The following is a 21,908-nucleotide window of genomic DNA, read 5'->3' as shown; positions in this document are numbered from 1 at the left end:
TCTGTGTCACTTGGAGATCTTTGTAAAGCATGTTGGACTTTTCCAAGTGGCCTCAGAACAGGGCTAAGACAAGACACCCCCACTCCCGAATTTCAGTTGAGTTTAGTGGATAGCTTTCTGATGGAGTGTGTGAATGTTGGGGCTAGGAGGCCATGGGCAGTAGAATACTTGAAGTCAGCAGCTTTTATTAGTTATACTTTATTATTACTGAAAGAGCACTGGAATTAAAGGCAGAAAACTAGTTTAAGCCCTTACCTCTCTGTAGTTCTAATTTCCATGTCTGTAAAAGAGAGATAATACCTGCCCTACTTGTCTCTTGAGTATTTTGAGTATCAAATGGCATGTTTTGTCATTCAGAGGTTAAGAGCAATAGCTCTAGAAACCGACTTTCCTAGTTTGACATTTTAGTTCTGCCAAATTCTAGTTAGGTAATTTATCAAAGATAGGGCAAGTTACTTAATTTATCTGTAACTCATCTGTAATTTGTATCTCTTCATAGGATTGTGGTGGTGATTAAATTATGATGAATGTTAAGTTTTTATCATAGTACCTAGCCTTGACCAATTCTTGGCACTTTCTTTAAACCCCTGCTCTTTTATTATGCCTTTCCTTCATGGTCAAGACAAGAACTTGCATCTGATTTCTCAGAGGAATTGGAGGCCATTTTTATGCAAACTCTCTTCTTTCCCCTCTCCAGAATTTAAGTCACTATCCATTTGTAGCCTTCATCAAGAATGATCCCCCATGAAAGCTGCTTACATATAAAAATGTCAAGCTTAGAAAAGCTATCTTAATGAAATGGTTAACATTATTAAAATCAGTCATTCGGGCAGTGCAGGGATGTTTGGGTCAATTTCCTGACTTATGAAAGTGATGTAATGGAGGGTGTCCTTTTCCTAGTGGCTGCAAAAAGATAGGATGCATACAGTAAGGGTGAGAAGCATGGAGAAGATGTTACAGTATGCAGGCTTTAGGATCTTCTTCGAGTTGGGTCTTGACTCCTTTAGAATTTATATTAGCAAGATGGCATTGAACTGGGAAGCCAAAGAAAGACATGGGTTCTAATCCCAGCTTTGCCAGGAGCTGATAATGACTTTGGACAGGTCCTTTATCCTTTCCTGACCCCAGGAATAAGTGGATGGGGTTGGGATAGATTTCTGAGGCCCTTCCCAGCTCTGATCTTGTATGGTTCTCATGTGGGTCTTCCACCTTTCTTTTCAATGCTTAGGTATTATTCACGCAGCAGAGGAGAAGGACTGGAAAACTGCATACTCATATTTCTATGAGGCATTTGAGGGTTATGACTCCATTGATAGCCCCAAGGCCATCACCTCTCTGAAGTACATGTTGTTGTGCAAAATCATGCTCAACAGGTAGGTGCACATTAACTCTGGGATATGAGAATTCAGATTTTTAACTAAGTTTTCTGCTGTGCCAGAGATGGCATGGCAGGGACTAGGACAGTCACAGAAGCTGCAGCAGCTTCCTCTGGGGCTGCTGGAAGTAGATGGGAAGCCTCCTTGGAGTATCCTGCAATTATTCTGTCCAAAGAGTAATAATTGGACAGAGGGCCAGAAAATAACTTATAAACAGGGGGTAGATTAAGGAAGAGGTTAGGGAGAGGTTTGAAAAAGGGGTCAACAGAAAGTACGACAGATGTTTATAAAGAATAATACATAATTTATCCACATTTTGGGGTAGTAAATGAGATACTGGGATCCTTTTTGGATCTTTATTTTATAAAGATATTTTTATTGATTTCAGAGAGGAGGGGAGAGGGAGAGAGAGATAGAAACATCAATGATGAATCATGGATTGGCTGCCTCCTGCACACTCCCTACTGGGGGTCAAGCCCACAACCGGGCATGTGCCCTGACTGGGAATCGAACCTTGACCTTCTAGATAATAGGTTGACACTCAACCACTGAGCCATGCTGGGCTGGTTGTTTGGATCTTATATTGAGATTTGACTTACACTTATTATTCTGCCTGTTGGTTCTACTACTTTTGGTCGGTTCATTGTCTCTTTCTTTTTAATGCTAAAGTTTTTCTGCTCCTCACTGTTGATTTTCATCCCAGAGTGTAGGAATTCAGAGTGGCTTCTGCAATGTGAGGGGCATATCTGTTTACGGGTGGGGCTGATTCTCAGTAGAATTCTGAGAAAAAGAAATTTGCCTAAGCCTATACTTACAGCATAATATCCTGGAGCAATTGACCAAGTATGTTGTTTTTTTTTTCTAGCCCAGAAGATGTCCAGGCTCTGGTGAGCGGGAAGCTTGCACTGCGGTATGCAGGGAGGCAGGTAGGGAACACCATGACTGCAGTTCTGATCTCTACTTACTCGGAGGCCAGCATATTGTGTCAGACATGATGTTTGGTGAGACTAGTGCTCTGCAAGTCTCCATTCTACATTTTTATCCCCTCCCCCCAACTCCTGTCCCTTAAGCCTATTCAGTGTATTTCTTATACTGTTACATTTGTGATCTAAAAAGTCAGTGTTTTGTGCTCTTTTGGATATCAGATGGTTTGAAGGATTTATAGGAGTGAATTTTAGCATTTGCATTGAGTTAGGTTGTATTTAGCTTTGACCAGGAAATTTATCTGAGCCTGACTTGCAAATTTGACATGTGCAGAATATGGAATCTTGAATTCTCCTAGTTGAAGCCCAGTAAGGCATGGTGCACATGTGCTTTAAGAAGATCAGATTGCTTGGTGCAGAAACTAGGTTTTGATGACTCACCTGAGTGCTTCTCATATTAGCACCTTTCACTCATGTCCTGAGTTTTGGATGTGGTGCAAGAAGAGTTCTTTTTTCCTAAAAAATATATTGATTTCAGAGAGGAAGGGAGAGGGAGAGATAGAAACATCAATGATGAGAGAGAATCATTCATTGATCAGCTGCCTCCTGCACACCCTCAACTGGGTATCGAGCCTGCAACTCGGGCATGTGCCCTGACTGGCAATTGAACAGTGATCTCCTGTTTCATGGGTCGACCTTAAACATCAAGCCACACAGGCTGGGCCAGTAGCTCTTTTTGTGGTACCTTTTGTGCCTAAATAGCTGTGAATATCACCTTTGTAAAGATGATGTCTCAGATATCTTCACCATCTCTTCTTTGTACTTTGTTTAAATATCATTACTAAAGTAAAAGTAATCTTTGTAGGTTCAAATGCATTTGTCTCTAAACAACAGGCACATTGGCTATTTCACTGTATCTTTAAATAGAGGAATGTCCACAAGATGATTTCTTCCTTCTCCACAAGTGGCCCTGATTGGCTTTTTATCAGAAAAAGTTTCAGATCAGCTTATAATTTTGACCAAAAGAATACTGGTTATTGCTGAAGTGAATACTGGTTATTACCTAGAAGTAGAGTTGAGGAAATGGGCTAAAAGAGATCAGATGTCCAGAACAAGGTCAGGTAACTAACTGGTAGTGGTGGTGCCAGACTTTGTACTTGGGTTATCTTGTCTCTAAGTTCCAGGCTTTTCTCATTATGACATTTCTTCTGTCTCTAGGACAAATGCTGAGAACACTTTGCACTATCTTTTAAAAAAATATTTTTATTGATTTTTAGAGGGAAGAAGGGGGGAGGGAGGGAGGGTGGGTGGGAAGGAGAGAGAGAGAGAGAGAGAGAGAGAGAGAGAGAGAGAGAGAGAGAGAGAGAGAGAGAGAGAGAGAAAGAAAGAAAGAAAGAAACATCGATCTGCTGCCTCGGGTTGAGCCTGCAGTCCGAGCATGTGACTGGTCCGGGAATTGAACCGGCAACCTCCTGGTTCATGGGATGACACCCAACCAGCTGAGCCACAGGGACCAGAGCCTTTGCTCTATTTTTGAAGTCTGCTGTATAAGACACACCATCCTTATTTAAGTACATTTAACTGGTACAGGAGGAGCTCCTGGTCCTGTGTACCTTGATGACAGCTTTTGAGCAGGAGTCAGACCGTTCTCCTAAAGAGATTAATGCTGTAGATTTCTTCTGGGTTAGAAGGTGCCCTGAACCATTGATACCTTCATCACTCTGGGGTTTTAACGTGCAGTATAATATGTAAAATCCTGATGCCTCAACCCTAATGAAAATAGATTTTGGTCTGCACACTAATAAACCTAGCAGAATGAATCTTCATGAAGCACAGGTCTTATCTGGTGGGAAGGAAGGAATCAGGGGTGTTACAGGGATAGGGAGTCTTGGAAAGAAATCAGTTCTCTGGTCATTTTCCCTTTTAACTTGTCATCTTTGGAGAATGCTGTGTCAGGGTTTTTTTTGGGGGGCAGCGGGGGACTTGCTGTTTTCTAGTATTTTTAATTTATTTCAGATTTCAAAGGGAAACTAGTTGGCACACAGTGGTATTTTTTTTGTTTTCCTTCCTGGTTTTCCCAGGGAGTTTATTTGGGCAGACCAGGGGACAGGGAGGCCCTACATGTAAAAGATGTTGGAGCCCTGGCTGATTTGGTTCAGTGGTTGGAGCATCGAACGGTCTTGGGTTCGATTCCTGGTCAAGAGCACATACCTGGGTTGCAGATTCAATCTCTGGCCCCAGTCGGGAGCATGTAGGAGGCAACCAATTGATGTGTCTCTCTTGTCAATGTTTCTCTTTCTCTCTCCCCGCCCTTCCTTCATTCCATTCTTTCTAAAAATCAATGGAAAAAATATCCTCAGGTGAGGAGGATTAACAAAACAAACAAAAAAAGGTGTTGGGCCTTTTGGTGGTGAAGTGTGCTAGTGCTGGTGATGAAGGACCCGTTGGGGCAGCAGGAACTTAATCTTGGAACTTGGTCCTGTAACTGCTTGACTGCCATGCCAGTTGGCGGCACTTGTTGGCCGAGATCTCCTCCACCTTTATGATCTGGATTGAGTGGGTGCAGGCGTGGTGCCGGGCCCCCATGTCTCAGTCTGCGGGGAGCAGGAAAGGCCAGGTGAATGTGCACTAGGGTCTCTGGGTGTTCCCCAAAATTCCATCAGCTTTGGGGACCCCAGTCTCTGGCCACCATGAGTGTAGAACCTCCCAATTTACTTTGCAGGCACAGCCACAGTTCCCTCAGTGGTCTTATTGTAGCTTTTCTTCCCAGGCCTCAAGGACAGTAGTGAGCCTGGTTCTTCCCTGCAACCAGAAGTTGTTGGGACGTAGCATACTGTTTATGAAACTTGTTTGTGGGATGTGTGTGTGCAGAACAGATCACTTTCACTATTTTTCTCTTTCTTCTTAGACAGAAGCATTAAAATGTGTGGCCCAGGCTAGCAAGAACAGGTCACTCGCAGATTTTGAGAAGGTAAGCATGGTGTTGGGTTGGTAGGGAACAGGTGAAAGAGAGGGGTATTTAAGTACTTTTTAAAAAACATACACTATTTTAAAATAATTATCATTTCATAAGAAGTTGCAAAGATAGTACAAAATTATTCCATACTAGAGGCCTGGTGCACAGATTAGGGCACTGGCAGGGTCCCTTGGCCTGGCCTGCGGGGATCAGTGGATCTCTGCACCATTGCAGCCTGGCCTTACCCACCATCTTGTCAGGCTCCACCTCACTGTCCTCGTCAATCCTGCACAGCACGAAGTAGTGTGCAAAGCACCAGGCGGCCGGGGAGGAGCCCGAGCGTGTGCTGGGCGTGCTCCTGCTCATCTCGGCCCTGCTGCGCCTGCTACCGCCTCAGCTTGGGTGCGCAGGGGGAGTGTCTGAGGGAGAGGCCCGTGAGCCTGCGGTCTGGTGTCAGCTGAGCGGCTGAGCGGCACTCCTGCTGTGGGAGTGCACTGACCACCAGGGGGCAGCTCCTGCGTTGAGTGTCTGCCCCCTGGTAGTCAGCGTGCATCATAGCTACCAGCCAGTCATCCAGTCGCTTAGGTTTTTATATATATAGATACTATTAACCAGTTTTCCTCACTGGTTACATTTTAAAAAATATATTTTTATTGGTTTCAGAGAGGGAGAGAGAGAGAAACATCAGTGATGAGAGAGAATCATTGATTGACTCCCGCCTGCATGGCCCCTACTGGGGATCGAGCCCACAACCTGGGCATGTGCTCTGACTGGGAATCGAACTTTGACCTCCAGGTTCATAGGTCGATGCTCAACCACTGAGTCACACCAGCAGGGTATTTAGTTCTTTACTTTGTATGATTTCTTTCCTTCCCTTAACACTTTATAGCACAGCTGACACGAGCTAGGATACTGAGATCATTACTAAAGGTCAATAAATCACAGACATGAATGCACAGTCTACATCCTTTTATCCCAAAGTTTAGGATGCTTGATAGAACACTTCTGTTAGGGGTTCCTTGGAGAAAAGGTCTATGGGCAGGTATTTGAAACATTAGGGCTAACCCAGTGTTTAATTAGGAAGGAGCTCACTGCAGCGCTGTTCTGTGCTGATGGATGTTCCCTGAAGAATTCCAAGAGCTGGCTCTGGAATTCATCATTTCCCATTACTTAACCTGAGAGTTCTTTTTTCCCCATGGAGACCCTGTTTTTTTTTTTTTTTTTATTGAGGTATTATATGTGTACATATCTTACCATTACCCCCCCCACCCCACACCCACACATGCCCTCCCCCCCCAGAGTTTTGCGTCCATTGTTTATGCTTATATGACCCTGTTTGTTTTGTGGGTACACATGTTGAGAGCTAGTGTGTATAGTGAATTTGGCTTACAAACTGAGCCACTCTTGGGGCTTACATGATTTGAGCTTTCAGACAAAGATGGTGCCTGGGGTGGCTCCCTCTTTATTTATTTTTTAAAAATATATTTTACTGATTTTTTTACAGAGAGGAAGGGAGAGGGATAGAGAGCTAGAAACATCGATGAGAGAGAAACATAGACCAGCTGCCTCCTGCACACCCCCTACCGGGGATGTGCCCACAACCAAGGTACATGCCCTTGACCGGAATCGAACCTGGGACGCTTCAGTCTGCAGGCCGACGCTCTCTCCACTGAGCCAAACCGGTTTTGGCGTGGCTCCCTCTTTAAAAATTTTTTTTAAAATCCTTTAATTCTTGATGTTCCTTTTCTTCTGCCTTCTGCCATAACTGTTCTTTCATCTCCCCCCAATCCTCCAGAACTGCAGTCAACCATGCAATTGCAAGGGCCAGCATACTACTTAGGAAGCTAGGGATAGTGTGACTTTCAAGTGCAACTCTGTGCCAATCTTTTGGCAGGCCCTGACAGATTACCGGGCAGAGCTCCGGGATGACCCAATCATCAACACCCACTTGGCCAAGTTGTATGATAACTTACTGGAACAGAATCTGATCCGAGTCATTGAGCCTTTTTCCCGAGTACAGGTAAGAACCCTCCTGGGGACTCGAACCCCTCTCTGGCTAGCCATTCCCATTGCAGCCCCTCCTTCCCCACACCTGTCCACAATAGGAACTCACTTCAAGGATGTGCCTGGTGGGCAGAGACCACCAAGAGATTGGGATTCTTTTTTAAGAAATTTTATTTGCCGAAACCGGTTTGGCTCAATGGATTGAGCGTCGGTCTGGGGACTGAAAGGTCCCAGGTTCGATTCCGGTCAAGGGCATGTACATTGGCTGCGGGCACATCCCTGGTAGGGGGTGTGCAGGAGGCAGCTGGTCGATGATTCTCTCTCATCGATGTTTCTAGCTCTCTATCCCTCTCCCTTCCTCTCTGTAAAAAATCAATAAAATATATTTAAAAAAAAAAAAAGAAATTTTATTTATTGGTTTTTGAGAAAGAGAGAAAAGCATCTACTTGTTCCACTTATTTATGCATTCATTGGTTGATTCTTTTTTTTCTTTTTCTTTATTTTTAAATACATTTTATTGATTTTTTACAGAGAGGAAGGGAGAGGGAGAGCGAGTTAGAAACATCGATGAGAGAGAAACATTAATCAGCTGCCTCCTGCACACCCCCTTCTGGGGATGTGCCCGCAACCAAGGTACATGCCCTTGACCGGAATCGAACCTGGGACCCTTGAGTTCGCAGGCCGACGCTCTATCCACTGAGCCAAACCGGTTAGGGCCATTGGTTGATTCTTTTATGTGCCCTGACCGGGCATTGAACCAGCAACCTTGGCATATTGGGACGACACTAACAACCTGGCCAGGGCCTGGGACTCTCGATGGAACAAGAATCCAGGAGAGGGATGCTGAGGGCAGAGGCTGTTGAGATTGCCGCTGCCTGTATTCAGTGCAGTCTCCTCGCTTTTGTAGTGAGCACCATGTGGTGAATGTTTTCTGAGTGTGTGGGATAGGAGTGTGTTTATTGTCTGTGTGATGAAGGCAGATGGACAGAGCACAGGAGACCTAAGCGTGGCCAAAGGGAATTTGGCCCTATGGACACTCAGCAACCCCCACCCCCACCCCCTATATGAGAGGCAGAGGTAAAACTTTCAGTGTTGGTGTCTCTCTACCTTTCCTTTTAGATTGAACACATATCTAGCCTCATCAAACTCTCCAAGGTAAGGAGTCCTGAGCTTGTCTTGGGGGTAGGGATGGGGAAAGGGGTTTGTGGGGGGGGGGCTGGCATTACACTCAGTGGGCCTTGTTGGAAGGTTCCCAAGCTCCTCAGTGGGGCATGGGGACCATGGGCTCAGAGCTGGAGTTGCCTTGTTGCTGTTTTGTCTTCAGTCCATCTGCCCTAAGTTCCTTTTATACAAGGCTTTCATGTCGGTGTGATCTCTGACTAGTGGAAATTGGTTCCTTTAATCAAGTGCTTTGATTTTAGGCCGATGTGGAAAGGAAATTATCACAGATGATTCTTGACAAGAAATTTCATGGTGAGTAACATTCATATAGGCAGGGGGGCTGGTGGTGGGGATGAAATGGTTGAAGAGGCATCATGTTCTTGTTTATCTTGAAAGAAGGTAATTTCATTGTTTTACCTGGTAGTTCCCTGGGATCCTTGCCCCTCATCCTCCCGGGGTGAGAGTGTATAGTAAACATGTATAAATGGAACAGGGAGGTGGGTTCTGCTTCCTCTCCTTTCTGGAGAAATGAGGCCGCTGGGGAGTGGGTGTGTCTGAAATGCTCTTGTGTCCAATCCCTTCTCTTACATGGTTGCCCTTGTGTTTCCTGCAGGGATCTTGGACCAGGGGGAGGGTGTTTTGATTATTTTCGATGAACCCCCAGTAGATAAAACTTATGAAGCTGCTCTGGAAACAATTCAGAACATGAGTAAAGTGGTGGATTCTCTCTACAACAAAGCCAAGAAACTGACATAGGTGAGTGCCGGCTCCAGGACCGGCCGGCAGCTCTGTCCTCTGCCTGTCGAGACTGAAAGCCTGTGGTGGCTCTTGGCCCCCGATTGACACTGCTCTGTCTTCTCTTACAGAGTTGGATCTGTAGCGGTCCTTTGGCGAGTGTGTGTGGCGGGAGAGTGAAACCTTTGGGGAAAATGCTAGGAGATTCTTTTTTCTTTTTGTTCTACTTTTCGCTCGGAAAGTTTTTAAATCCTCATTTGGTGCATCTGTATTCCAGCTGATAGGTGTGCCAGTTTTCATGTAATCTTTACTGGCCCAACTTGGGAGTGGGGACATTGCTTACAAAAAAAAGAAAAAGAAAAAAAAGATGATTCTAAATAAAAGGAAAAGGCTTACACTACCTAAAGCTGTGCTCTCTGCCTCCTGGGAGAGGGCTGCCAAGCCAGGCGCTCCGCCAGCCACCGGGCTCCCAATCCACCCGCTGGCGGCACCTCTCCTCTTCAGAATTGGGTGTTTGCCTGACCATCAAAGCAATGACTTTTTATTCTGTTTGTACTGAACCAAAACAAACAACTGTGTATAGACTGCTATTTTCTTTTTTATTTGAAATGAGGCATTTTGGTGTTCTTTCCCCTGTCATACGGCTGTCCACCCACCTTCCCTCCACAAAGGCTCCAGCAGACTGGCTGAAGGTCCCGCCACCGCCCCAGCAGCAGCAGCAGCAGCTCCGCTCGGACCTGGGAAGGACAGGGGACGAGGCCAGGAGCTAGTGTCCACCACGGCCACACAGGAGCATGTGGGCCCTCGCGGGGCCTGCTGTGCATGTGGCTCTTTTTAACACAGTAAACTAGATTAGACGTCAGTGTTTTAATTGCCCCTCTCCTCTGCTCTTTCTCTTCCTTCTCTCTCCCCTCTCTCAGCCAGGAGACCATCACGTGTCTCTTCTTCCTCCTTCCCCCTCGGGAAGGCGGGCTGTCCGACCTCCACTAGCTTCTCTCCCTGTCCCACTCCTCTCCTGCTGGCCGATGGATGTATTCCGTTTTAAAACAGTGAACATCGGAAATGAGACTTTGGGGTGTGTTTATTTTTATTTTTGTTGTTGGGTTTTCGAGCAACCTCATGTCCCCTTCCCAGGGAGCCTCTTTCCTTTCTTCTTAGACCCGGAAGGGGGGAGGTGAGCCTGTGTACCGCATGCTTTGTCTGTGGCGAGGTCACACAGTGGATGCCACTGGCAGGTGAGCTTCGCGCCTCTGGGTGCTCAGCTCCCTCTTCCTCCTCAGCTCTTGTCTTCTTCCTTCCTCTCCCTCCTGCTTCCTTCTTGCTGGCCTCCTTTTGTCTTTCTTTCCCTTTCTCAGATGATCCTTCCAGGTTTTCGTAATAAATTTATATTTTGTAAAAGGATTTTGTTGTACCAGGTTTTGCATCCTCACTGAATCTGACTGGCTCTTATTTTCCTCTCCAAAATCAGGTTTTTATTCTCAACATCTCTCCCCATCATGTCCAGTCACTGTTTTGGTTTTGGCACCATCAATATCAAATGTACAAACGGTTCTTGCTAACCAACACCAGGTATATCTGATGTTCAGATGAGTTCCAATAAAAACAATTTTTTTTTCAAAAGTGTCTTTTCTTGAGTGCTGGAGGGCTTCCGGTGAACGCAGGCAGCTCTGTGGAGCCCTCTAGACTGGCCACAGGTGCACTAGCTCATCTGCTTCCTGGGAGCCCCGTAGACGTGGGTGCTGCACTGAGGGCTCTGGGTAAGAGAGTTGGTCTGTGAGGCCTGAAATGGGGACTGGTGCTCAGGTATCTGTTTTTCCAAGGCACCGTGGACACGGGGTTTGGGTGTATATATGTAATACCCTCTGAGCCTACTTCCTCTGCGTGATGCGGATGGCGTTTCCGTGGTGGGTAACGGTGGTTTGAGGGTTCTATGAAGTCATGGAAATGCAAGTGCCCGGAGAGGCCTGACACTCGTGGTTTCGTTTCCATTTGGAATTTTCAAGAGCAGTGATTGCCTCCCACACCTCAGACCCGGGGATGGTCCTGAGGGCTCGGGCCCCTGGGAGGGAGGGGAGCTCTAGCTGCCAGCTCTGCTTCCATGTGAGCAATGGCTGTTCTCAGTTTTCAGTGTTGTGTCTCTAGTTTTACTTGCAGGAAGAGTTTGCTTCAATAAAGAACTTTAAAAAGATTCCAAAGGTATCTTCAGAGCTGGAGCATAGGGGAGGGTTTCCCACGCCACGGGCAGTCCCGACTGGCAGCAGCCTGTCCTCTGCCCCCTTTGCAGGTGGCGTCAAGGGAACCACGTGCCACGTGGCTGTCGAGCTCCTGAAACGGGGCTAGTATGAGTTGCGATGCACTGCACATGTAAACGCAAGCCTGGCTTTGAAGACGTAGCATGAAAAGAATGTAAAATAGCTCAACCTTTTTATATGTTGGAATATTTTGAGCATTATTGGGTAAATAAAATATATTATTAAAATTCACCCGTTTCTTTTTACTCTTTTAATATGGCTACTAGAAAATGACCTATGTGGCTTGCATTTGTGGCTCGGGTTACATTTTTGTGTGGACAGCTCTAGACTCAGCACAGCTGAGAGGGTGGCCTGGGCCCGCTCACTCACCTGGGACCCTTCCTGGCACCAGCCTTCCTGGTGCCAGGCTTGCTTGTGTGAATGAGATCTGATGGTGTTGGGAGCAAAGGCTGAGTGAGGCCTGACTCCAGCAGGCGATGCTGGTTATGTAACCTGTGCTGCCCAGAAGGGCCACTAGGGGCCGCTCTGAGATCCCTGGAAGAACAAAGCCGCCTTCCTCAGGGTTAGCCGGCTTTATTTGGAACCTCTTCTGGAAGCCAGCGGGCTAGGTCCTTGGCCTCCCTAGGGGTGATAGGAGAAAGGGGTATGTAGAGGGCAGGGACTCTCCTGTGATACACGGGCAGCCCAGCTCAGCGGTGCAGATGACAAGCAGGCTGGCCCTGCCGGCAGGGCAGCTAGAGATAGGCTATAGGATAAATGGGCTGATTGATGGGGGTGGGATTTGGAGATCTTCCCTGCAGTTCTTTGGAAGAGAACAGCTCCGCATCATTCAGCTGGGTCTGCCTCCCGGGTCCTTGATTCTGCCATTTCTGGCAGATTACTGCCCTTTCTTCCTTACCTCGCGGTTGGAGCGGTGATGGAAGCTTGGTGGTGGTGGTGGGTTGAGTGAGCAGAGGAGCGGTGTGCTTTGAGAGAGGCAGAGCTAGACGACGGGTTCGGGGCAGCCTCTCTCCTCAGTCACAACAGCAGGTGGGCTGGCGACACTACCCCATTCATGCTGTGCCTGCTGCAAATATGACCTTGTCTTTGACAAGTGTGAGGAGGCTGGGGTCATACTGCCAAGGGCTCTTTTTGAAGGTGCTGGGGAAGGCTGGCTGGACAAAGGCAAAAGGACAGAGTGTGGCCAGGCTGGAAACGGTCCAGGCAAATGCATGCTTCCTTGGTTTGGAAAAGGGAGTGTGGTGAAGTGGAGCTCAGTGCTGCCACCATTAATTGGAATCGCTAGAATTAAATCTGTAGACAGGTAACAGGGTGGATCCTGATGGGTCTAAGGGGTGGGTTACAGCCTTATAATTCTGGCATATTTTTGGGAAATCAGAACCACTTAACCTTTGCTTAACACCAGAATCTGAAGGGGACCTGAAATACAGAAAAGGCAATGTGGACATGGGCCACCTCGGGAGCTGGGCTTCTTCCTGAGGGTGGGGATGACAAGGCTGGGTCCAGCTTTGTGTGAGTCACTGGGGAGAGTCAGTGCGCCAGAGGACCGGAAGCTTAAGTCTTAGAGCTTCTGACTATAGAAAAGGGTTGAAGAGACTTCCATTTGAAAAGCAGGTGGGAGTTGTACACTGGAACATTCAGAGGGACGGGCACATTGAGCTAAGCGCCTGCCTTCAGACTAAGCTAAGCTGACAGCTTCTGTGGATGTTTCTGAAGGGCTGTGGAAGCCCTCGGCACAGAGCAAGGCATTTTCTACTGTAGAGTCATCGTGCTCCGTAAGCATTCAATTGCCACTATTGATAGGTCTCCGGGTAGCACATAAGCAAATTCCAGTACTTTCTGATGTGGCATTGTTCTAAACGATACCAGATTTCTGTTCTGCTTAAGGCACTCGTTAGAGCTGGCACAGGTTGACAGCCTGGTGTGCCGGCGTGGGCTGGCTGTCAGGGAATTGGATATCCTCTTTCTGTATGGCCACTTCCAGAGGTGGTAATTTGAAGTAAGATATGTTTCCCAGGTTTGTGGTCAAATCTAAATCAGTCTCCAGAACCAAACTATGAGAGTAACAAAGGAAGGATCTGGATTCTTGCCTGTGAAGGTAACAGTTCTTATTAGAACCAGAATTTCATTCAGAATTAAATTTTTTTTTACCTGCACCAAATCTTCAGGTTATGATCAGAGGCTGGTTGGAGAAGTAGCTGCTTCTGTTTTTACTGTAAGAGATAAGGGGGCGGGAAAGTTCGAGGTCACATATGTGATGGGCTTAGTATTGGCTCATCTTTGGGGCAAGGGCCAAGCCAGCGGCCTCAGGGACCTGTCACAGGTGTGGCGTGGAAGAGCCAGTCGCCGTCTGTGGAACAGCCGGGCTGCCTACACCTCTTTAGCCTGGGTTTCTAAGCCCCGCCCGGGCCGTGAGCATTTACCTGGGATGGCTGAACGGAGGTCCCGAAGGGGAAGGAAATCAAAGCAGTGGGGCAGTCCACTGGGGATGCGCGGGGCACTCAGATGGCCTCTGCCAAGGCTTCGCGTTCCTCCCACATTCTTCTCCGGGGAAAGAGGATGTTAAACGGAAGGAGGGAGCTCGGGGCCCCGGCCTCCGCGGATGGCTTCTCGTGCGGCTTGGGTGGCAGCCTCGGCCAGGGCAGGCCCCGAGTCGCCGGGGCGGAGATGAGGCGGAGAGCGTCCCCAAGGCCCGCAGCTGCCGGCGCCGCGGCGGGAACAAAGGCAGCACGTGTCTGGGCGGCGCGGCGGGCGGGGTCCGTCCTCGCCCCACCCCGCTCCGCCCCGCCCCGCCGTTCCCCAAGGCCCGAGCTCGGCTGCGCGGGGCGCCCGGGACTCAGGCGGGCGGCTGCTGCTGCTGCTGCTGCTGCTGCTAGAACGGCAGCGCGGAGCGGGCGGAGAGCTGTGCGGGAGGGGACGCCCCAGGGCGGGCGCTGCCGGCGCTGCGAGTCCCGCCGCCGCCCGAGTCCGGGTCCTCGCTGGGCGCGGTGAGGAGAGGCGCCTCGGGTTCGCGGCCGCGGCCCCGCCGGCCCTGCGCGCGGCTCGTGCTGAGGACGGCGGCGGCCCCGGCTCCCGGGCAACACCAGGCCCGACCGCGCCGGCGCGTGAGCCGCGCGCTCTCGAGAGGGAGACCGCGGAGGTGCGCGCCGGGGCGGGAGCGGGAGCGCGGCGGCGGCGAGCGAGGGCGGGGCCGCGCGGCTGCAGAACCTTGGACAGTAGCTCCGGAGCCGCCGCCGCTGAGCGCGAGCCCCGCCGAGCCCCGCCGAGCGTAGCGCCGGGACCGCGGCGCGCAGTGCGGAGGGCGCGGAGCGCAGGAGCCGCCGCCTGCCGGGTAAGCCTGCGCCTCTGCCCGGGGAGCCTGGGCCGGGGTCGGGGCTGCGCGCGGGGTCGAGGCGGGGGTCCCCTCCCGCGGCATCTGGAGCGCAGCGGCCGCGGCAGGCGGGGTGCCGCAGTGGAGGCGGCCGGGCTGCGGCGCGGGGCGCGGGCGGGGCCGCGGAGCGCCGGGAGGCTCCGGTGGAGCCGGGGGTCGGGTCCGCGGGAGCCGCGAGGCAGGGGCGGAGGAGCGCCTGGTGCTGAGAACCATCTTGTTTTCCACGCAGATCCGAAGGGCAGCACGCGCCCCCGGGAGCGCCCCCGCCTCCTCCCCGGGGCCGCCGCGGGCTCGGTGAGCTGTTTCTCCCCGCGGGCCGGCGGTCTGGGCGCGCAGGGGCGTGGGCCCCCGCCCGGCGCGCAGCGGCACCATGGGCACCGTGCTGTCCCTGTCCCCCAGCTACCGCAAGGCCACGCTGTTTGAGGATGGCGCGGCCACGGTGGGCCACTACACGGCCGTGCAGAACAGCAAGAACGCCAAGGACAAGAACCTGAAGCGGCACTCCATCATCTCCGTGCTGCCGTGGAAGAGGATCGTGGCCGTGTCGGCCAAGAAGAAGAACTCCAAGAAGGTGCAGCCCAACGGCAACTACCAGAACAACATCACGCACCTCAACAATGAGAACCTGAAGAAGTCGCTGTCGTGTGCCAACCTGTCCACGTTCGCCCAGCCCCCACCGGCCCAGCCGCCTGCCCCCCCTGCCAGCCAGCTCTCGGGCTCCCAGACCGGGGTCTCCTCCTCGGTCAAGAAGGCCCCGCACCCTGCCATCACCTCTGCAGGGACACCCAAACGGGTCATCGTCCAGGCGTCCACCAGCGAGCTGCTGCGCTGCCTGGGCGAGTTTCTGTGCCGCCGGTGCTACCGCCTGAAGCACCTGTCCCCCACGGACCCCGTGCTCTGGCTGCGCAGCGTGGACCGCTCGCTGCTCCTGCAGGGCTGGCAGGACCAGGGCTTCATCACGCCGGCCAACGTGGTTTTCCTCTACATGCTCTGCAGGGACGTGATCTCCTCCGAGGTGGGCTCTGACCACGAGCTCCAGGCCGTGCTGCTCACCTGCCTGTACCTCTCCTACTCCTACATGGGCAACGAGATCTCCTACCCGCTCAAGCCCTTCCTGGTGGAGAGCTGCAAGGAGGCCTTTTGGGACCGCTGCCTCTCCGTCATCAACCTCATGAGCTCCAAGATGCTGCAGATCAACGCCGACCCGCACTACTTCACACAGGTGTTCTCTGACCTGAAGAATGAGAGTGGCCAGGAGGACAAGAAGCGGCTCCTCCTCGGGCTGGATCGGTGAGCCTCGGAGCATGCATCGTGGCTCAAGGATTCAATTCATTTTTAAAAATTTATTATTAAACAAGTCAGATTTTATGTACAGTACGTGTCTAGCAAAGCCACCAAGGGCCAGTCCCGGCCCACCGTCAGCCCTGCCAGGGGTTTTCTTCAGCTCTGCCAAGAACTCTGGGCGCCTTTGAACCCCTGGACCTTGTGCAAAACCCAGAAGATGTGTTCAGAGCCACCCAGGACCCCGACCTTCGACTTTGGGGGATTCACAGGACTGACTTGCCTCTGTCGCCTGCGCCCTTGCTGGACCAGGGCAGGTGAGGCTGGCTGTCGCTCCCTGCGCGGGAGCTGGAGAGGGGCCTCTGGCCGGTTGGCCCAGGGAGGATTTGGCGCCTCTAGTTGGGGGGCCCTTTTCTGGCTCCTGTTCTTGGGTGGTCCGTTCTCCCAGAGGCTCCTGGAGCAGCCATCCTGACTGAGCCGCACGTGGGGTTGCGAGGCCAGCTGTGCCTCTTCAATCTAGGAGAAGACAGCCGGTGCAAAGGTCGTGTGCTGTGGTTTGGCCGTGCACAACCCTCGTTTGCTCTTTTTTCTTTTTTAGGGAGAAGGGCTTTCCTTTAGTGGAGACACGGAACTTGCTCCTCACTCCCCTTGTCCCCTGCTCCCGGCCATGTTGGCAGTATTGGTTGATGAGCTGGTTTGACTCATGAAATTCTTTTATTTTGGGTCCCAGCTAAAGAGGTGGGGTGAAGCTGGGGACACTCCTTTCCTGGGTGAGTGTTTCACTTGGGTAACGCAGCTTAGTCACCCCGTGGTGAAGGCCCGGACAGCTGCAGGTGCCCATGGCCACTCGCCTGCCTCTGGGCAGGTGGGGTGCCAGGCCTGAGACCAAGCCAGAGCCCACCTGAGGGCTGAGGCCTCTTCTTGCTGGTGCACCCGCTGTTCTGCAGAGCTGGGGTGTGGGGGCTGGTAACGGTGCACTCCCACCCCCCACTCCGACCCCTTTTCATTTGAAGCTGTTTCCAAACAGTTCGGTTTCTTCTGAAGACGAAGCCTTGCCCCGCAAGGCCCAGGGAGACAGCTGGATCTCAGAGACAATTGCAGGCCGGGGTAGGACTCCTGGTTGCTTTGTGAGCCTGCTGATTCTACCACTGATCATTTGCAGCTGCTGGTTTTGGTTTCCACGTTAGTGGCTGTAAAAACACAGGATATGTACTTAATCCGTTTTCTTTCTAATTCTCCCAGATTGGTGGCTTGGGACTTGGGAGAGGACCAAGAGAAGGGACCGAGTCTTCCTCCATGGCCCATCGCCCTGGCTTTGGGGAACAAAGAGCAGTGTGAAGGCTCCAGAGAATTCGCTCTTCCCAGCCCCCCAGGGAGTGCTGGAGTGGGGGGTTGGTGGGGAGGCCGAGGCTCACGTTACATAGGATTAGGTCCCAGGTGGCTGCCATCTCAGCACAGGCACTACTGAAAATCACGTTAAAAAGAGCAAGCTGTGAGAGTGAGGTCCGGCCTGAAGAGCCTCCAGCCCTCGGCAAGCCCTCTGAGGGCCCGCCCGTGCGGGAGCGCCTTTGCCCCAGCTGCGCCTCCAGGCCCACGCCGAGCCGCTCGTTCCGTTCCGGGGGGCCGCCAGGGAAGCTGATGCCGCAGGGCTGGGAGGAACCCGCGGCTGCTGGCACAGACCTCACTGCAGCGCTTCTTTCTTCTCTGCTGGAGTTGTCACCGGCCTTTCTGTTCAGATCCTGCCGCCACGGGTGACCTGAGGTAGGAGGCCCTGGAGGGCAGCGGGCCCTGGTGGCATGGAAGAGGGTGGTTCGATGCCGCGTCTCAAGAAGGAGGGGCCCGTGTTTGCAGTCACTTGTTCGGCTGGCCGCTGGCCGGACCTGGCCTGGAACTGTGCTCAGTCACATCCACAGGATTCCAGTTTCGAGTGTTTCCTTCTCTTTCTCCATATTTATTTTTTGTATGTGCTGGAGGAGGTGCGGAGCTCAGGAGTGGTTGGGGACTGAGGACATAACTCTAGTTCCATCCGTGTGAGAGCCTGGCGCGTCCTCCTCCCCCTCCCCTTGCACTGGTCATCAGTATTGTGTACAGGAACCGATACACTTGAGTGTGCAAGCAGTGAACACGTTTGACATGCTGACATGCTGCTATGAAGACTACTTTTAGAACAACATAAACACAAAAACAAAAACAAAAAAAACAGAAAAAAAACTAACCGACAAAAACAACCACCACCACCACCCCTTTATTCTTTCATTGTTGCTTTTACAGTGATATTGTGCATGCCGACCAGGAGCATTTTGTGTCTTAAGAAAAATAACCTTAGAACAGATGGCTGTGAAATTCACACCCGTGCACAGAGCAAGTCACAGGAACAACCGTTCAGGATTTGGTTTTCCTCTTTCTTGTAAAGCTGAAGGGTTGATATATTCTTTCCATGCAGTTACTAGGAGTTAGTTGCGTTCCAACGGTTGTTAAACTTGCAATGAAAAGAAAATGTGCCATTTTTTTTTTTCACTCGGAATCTTTTCATAGCTGTATATTTGAAACTGCTAATTACACAACGTGCGATGTATGTTGGTTTTTTTTAGTGCAATTTCTTCTGTAGCTATTCTTTGACCAAACTGTGGGTATTGTTAATATTAATTTATATTTGTCTCATTTTGTATGTATGTGTAGCGTGTTTGTAAGTATGTGTGGTTTATAATCTGACAAGGTCATGAAGCTCAGTTTGGCTGTAATTTAATTCCCCTTCCCCTATTTTTATTTATTTTTGTACCGTGCTGATTAAATAAAATGCACTGACCATCCATTACATAGACCTCTTTCGTGGGCACATCATTCATGAGCAGGCCAGGCGGCTTTTTATAAACGATTCCTGCACTCAGAATATAATTGGATTTGTGTTCTGGGGGAGGGAGGGGCGGGGCGGCAGGGGGGAAGGGAGGGGCTGGGTTAGGGGAGCGCTTAACAAGCAGAGCACGTGGATGGTAAGGTGATTAAGAAAGAAGCACAGGTTAAGTCCACTCGGGTGTAGCTGCTGAGCGGGGCAGGAGTGGCTCCCTTGGCTTGATCAGGCCCAGGCATGGCCTGGTGACCGCTGGCTGAGTGGTCCTGCAGGGACCCAGTTGTGGAGCTTGGCTCCAAGGCTGTGGCCCCATGTGTTGTGGGCCTGGCTCTGTTCAGCACCCACTGCCCAGAGGCACCCAGGCCAGCTGGAGGAGGGGTGTCCATGTGGGCCAGCCTTGGGGCTTCCAATAAGCCCGTAATTGTGCAAGGGTGAGTCCCCTCTGCTTGGACAGGCACACCTCGGAGGTACTGTGGTTCGGTCCCGGACCACCATAAACCAAGGGAGCGTTGCAATAAAGCGAGCCGTAATCTTTTTGCTGGTGGAGGGTCTTGCCTTCAGTTTGTTAAAAATGCAGCATCTGTGAGCAAGATAAAGCAAGCGCAATAAAATGAGGTATGCCTGTGCTGCCAGAGGCAATAAAATGAGGTATGCCTGTGCTGCCAGAGGCAATAAAATGAGGTATGCCTGTGCTGCCAGAGGCAATAAAATGAGGTCTGCCTGTGTTGCCAGTGGTCTCTGTCCACTCATGCTCCCAGCCCAAGCCTCGGGGACCAGGTGGTGGGCCCCGTCCTGTGCAGGCCCTGCGCCTGTGGTTTGCAGCTGCCCCTGGGCACCAGGAAGGCTGTTCTGCTCAGGTTGCAACTTGGGGGGCTGTCAGCCTCGCGGCGAGGGCCACTGGCTTTCCCGAGTGCATCCCCCATGGTCCGCACAGCATGTTCTTTTCTCTGATGACGGGGTGGCCTCCTGTGGCTGCAGGGCCCGTGGGTGCTAGGGCCTGCAGCTGCCCCCACCCTGAGAAGTCCTGGTTTCTCTCACTCACCTGTCATCCTGCCACCCCCAGCCAGCCAGCCTCGGATCCCTCCCCAGGCTGCAGCCTAAGAACCTGAGCCTTTCCTTCCTCAATGCATGCTTCAGTTTCAGTAAAAATACATTGCATTGAATTAAATCAAAAGCATTGAACTTGGAGTCAGCCATCAGGCCTCAAAATGGCGCAAGAAAGTGGATTGAACCCCACTGCCTTCCCCCCATTACTCCTTTCCACAGCTTTCTTCTCACCATGATATATATATATATATATATATATATATATATATATATATATGTATATATATATATATTTATACACACACACACACATACATACACACACACACACACACACACACACACACTGAGTGGCCAGATTATTATGATCTCTGAATGCATAATAATCTGGCCACTCAGTGTATGTATATATATATGTACTGGGGGGGGGGGGTGTTCCTCAGCCCGGCCTGCACCCTCTCCAATCTGGCACCCCTCGAAGGATGTCCTACTGCTGGTTTACAGGGATCGGGCCTAAACCGGCAGTTGGACATCCCTCTCACAATCTGGGACTGCTGGCTCCAGCCACTCACCTGCCTGCCTGCCTGCCTGCCTGATTGCCCCTAACCACTCTGCCTGCCGGCCTGCTCCCCCCCAACTGCCCCCCTGCCAGCCTAATCACCCCCAGTTCCCCCCCTGCTGGCCTGCTCGCCCCCACCTTCCCTCCCCACTGGCCTGCTCACCCCCAACTCTCCCCCGCTCCCCGCTGGCCTGCTCACTCCAAACTGCACCCCCCCCCCCGCTGTCCTGATCACCTCCAACTGACCCCCACTGATGGCCTGCTCACCCCCAACTGGCCCCCCTGCTGGTCTGCTTACCCCCAAAGGCCCCTGCTGTCCCATCCTGGCCTGATCACCCCTTGGTGACCCAAGGTCCCAGCCCTCCTTTTTTTTTTTTTTCCAGCGCCTCCTTGAGCAGAGGCCAGGGCCGGCTGGAAGCAAGTATCTAGGATTTATTTATCTTCTATAATTGAAACTTGGTAGCCTTGAGTGGAGGCCAGGGCCGGGGGAAAGCTTGGCTTCCTTCATTGCCGGGGGCAACCCAAGCCTCCTGCTTGCTCTAGCTCTGTGGCCGGCAGCCATCTTGGTTGGGTTAATTTGCATACTCGCTCCTGATTGGCTGGTGGGCATGGCTTGGCTAGTGGAGTGATAGTTAATTTGCATGTTTCTCTTTTATTAGTGTAGATATTAGAGACTCGGTGCATGAATTCGTGCATGGTTGGGGTCCGGCCAGTGGGAGGGGACATGGGCGGTTGGCTGGCCTGCCTGCTGGTCGAACTCCTGGTCGAGGGGACAATTTGCGTATTAGCCTTTTATTATATAGGATATACACTGAGTGGCCAGATTATTATGTGTTCAGAGATCATAATAATCTGGCTACTCAGTGTGTGTGTGTGTGTGTGTGTGTGTGTGTGTATTCATTATTGTTAAAAGTATTACATTACATTATCCCCCAATGACCTCTTCTAGCCCCCCTGTCTCCCAGGCCTTCCCCACCCTATGTCTGTGTCCATGGGTTATGCATATATGCACACAAGGTCTTTGGTTGATCTCTTCCCACCTTCCCTCTGAGATTCCTGTCTGTTCCCTGCCACATGTCTCTGGGTCTATTTTGTTCATCAGTTTACTTTGTTCATTAGACTCCACATATGAGTGAGGTCATGTGATACTTGTCTTTCTCTGCCTGGCTTATTTGGCTTAGCATGATCCTCTCCCCACCCTCCACGCTGCTTCAGAGGGTAAGACCTTTTTCCCACCACGTGCTATTTGTGTTCAGGAGGCTCAGGGGCATTGCCCTGCGTTTGTGCTGGATGCTCCCTCCCATCCTCCGGGGTAACAGCGGGCTCTGTAGAAGCGAAAAGTTCACAATCACAGGTGGCGTTTCCAATGAAAGATAAGCAGAACACCTTTAAAAAA

At 51.1% G+C, this 21,908-nt stretch overlaps 2 protein-coding genes and 1 long non-coding RNA gene across 6 annotated transcripts in view; 2 read left to right on the top strand and 1 right to left on the bottom strand.

Annotated features, from left to right (window-relative positions):
- The window catches only part of PSMD11 (proteasome 26S subunit, non-ATPase 11), a 31,063-nt gene extending 19,456 nt beyond the window's left edge, over positions 1-11,607 (top strand). For 2 of the 4 annotated variants that reach the window (XM_028154814.2, XM_008147764.3), the window contains 8 exons: positions 1,229-1,373; positions 2,242-2,302; positions 5,208-5,270; positions 7,150-7,275; positions 8,379-8,414; positions 8,681-8,732; positions 9,034-9,176; positions 9,287-10,775. In XM_028154814.2, coding sequence (XP_028010615.1) covers positions 1,229-1,373; positions 2,242-2,302; positions 5,208-5,270; positions 7,150-7,275; positions 8,379-8,414; positions 8,681-8,732; positions 9,034-9,176 — 626 coding nt within the window. In that variant the 3' untranslated portion in view covers positions 9,287-10,775. Of the gene's footprint in view, positions 1-1,228; positions 1,374-2,241; positions 2,303-5,207; positions 5,271-7,149; positions 7,276-8,378; positions 8,415-8,680; positions 8,733-9,033; positions 9,177-9,286; positions 10,776-11,439 lie in introns of those variants that run through there. The other 2 variants (XM_054709114.1, XM_054709115.1) reach the window with 2 other exon arrangements.
- A 308-nt stretch (positions 11,608-11,915) lies between these two features.
- LOC129147344 (uncharacterized) lies at positions 11,916-14,185 on the bottom strand. Its single transcript, XR_008554719.1, has 3 exons — positions 13,831-14,185; positions 13,559-13,620; positions 11,916-12,561 (listed from the first exon to the last, which is right to left on the bottom strand). It is a non-coding gene; the product is annotated as an uncharacterized LOC129147344 (long non-coding RNA).
- A 507-nt stretch (positions 14,186-14,692) lies between these two features.
- Positions 14,693-18,873, top strand: CDK5R1 (cyclin dependent kinase 5 regulatory subunit 1). The gene is made up of 2 exons (XM_054709163.1): positions 14,693-14,738; positions 15,007-18,873. Exon 2 carries the CDS (start codon positions 15,148-15,150, stop codon positions 16,069-16,071), a length of 924 nt encoding a protein of 307 aa, XP_054565138.1. The 5' UTR covers positions 14,693-14,738; positions 15,007-15,147; the 3' UTR covers positions 16,072-18,873.
- The last annotated feature ends 3,035 nt before the right edge of the window (positions 18,874-21,908 follow it).

This window comes from Eptesicus fuscus, chromosome 20, assembly GCF_027574615.1.
Source record: "Eptesicus fuscus isolate TK198812 chromosome 20, DD_ASM_mEF_20220401, whole genome shotgun sequence".
Classification (NCBI taxonomy): domain Eukaryota; kingdom Metazoa; phylum Chordata; class Mammalia; order Chiroptera; family Vespertilionidae; genus Eptesicus; species Eptesicus fuscus.
Note: the sequence above shows the minus strand (reverse complement) of the source record. Positions and strands in the feature narration are given on the sequence as shown.

Bases quoted from the DNA above. Each gene is read 5' to 3' on its own strand.
- CDK5R1 (XM_054709163.1), top strand. From the start codon at position 15,148: ATGGGCACCGTGCTGTCCCTGTCCCCCAGCTACCGCAAGGCCACGCTG.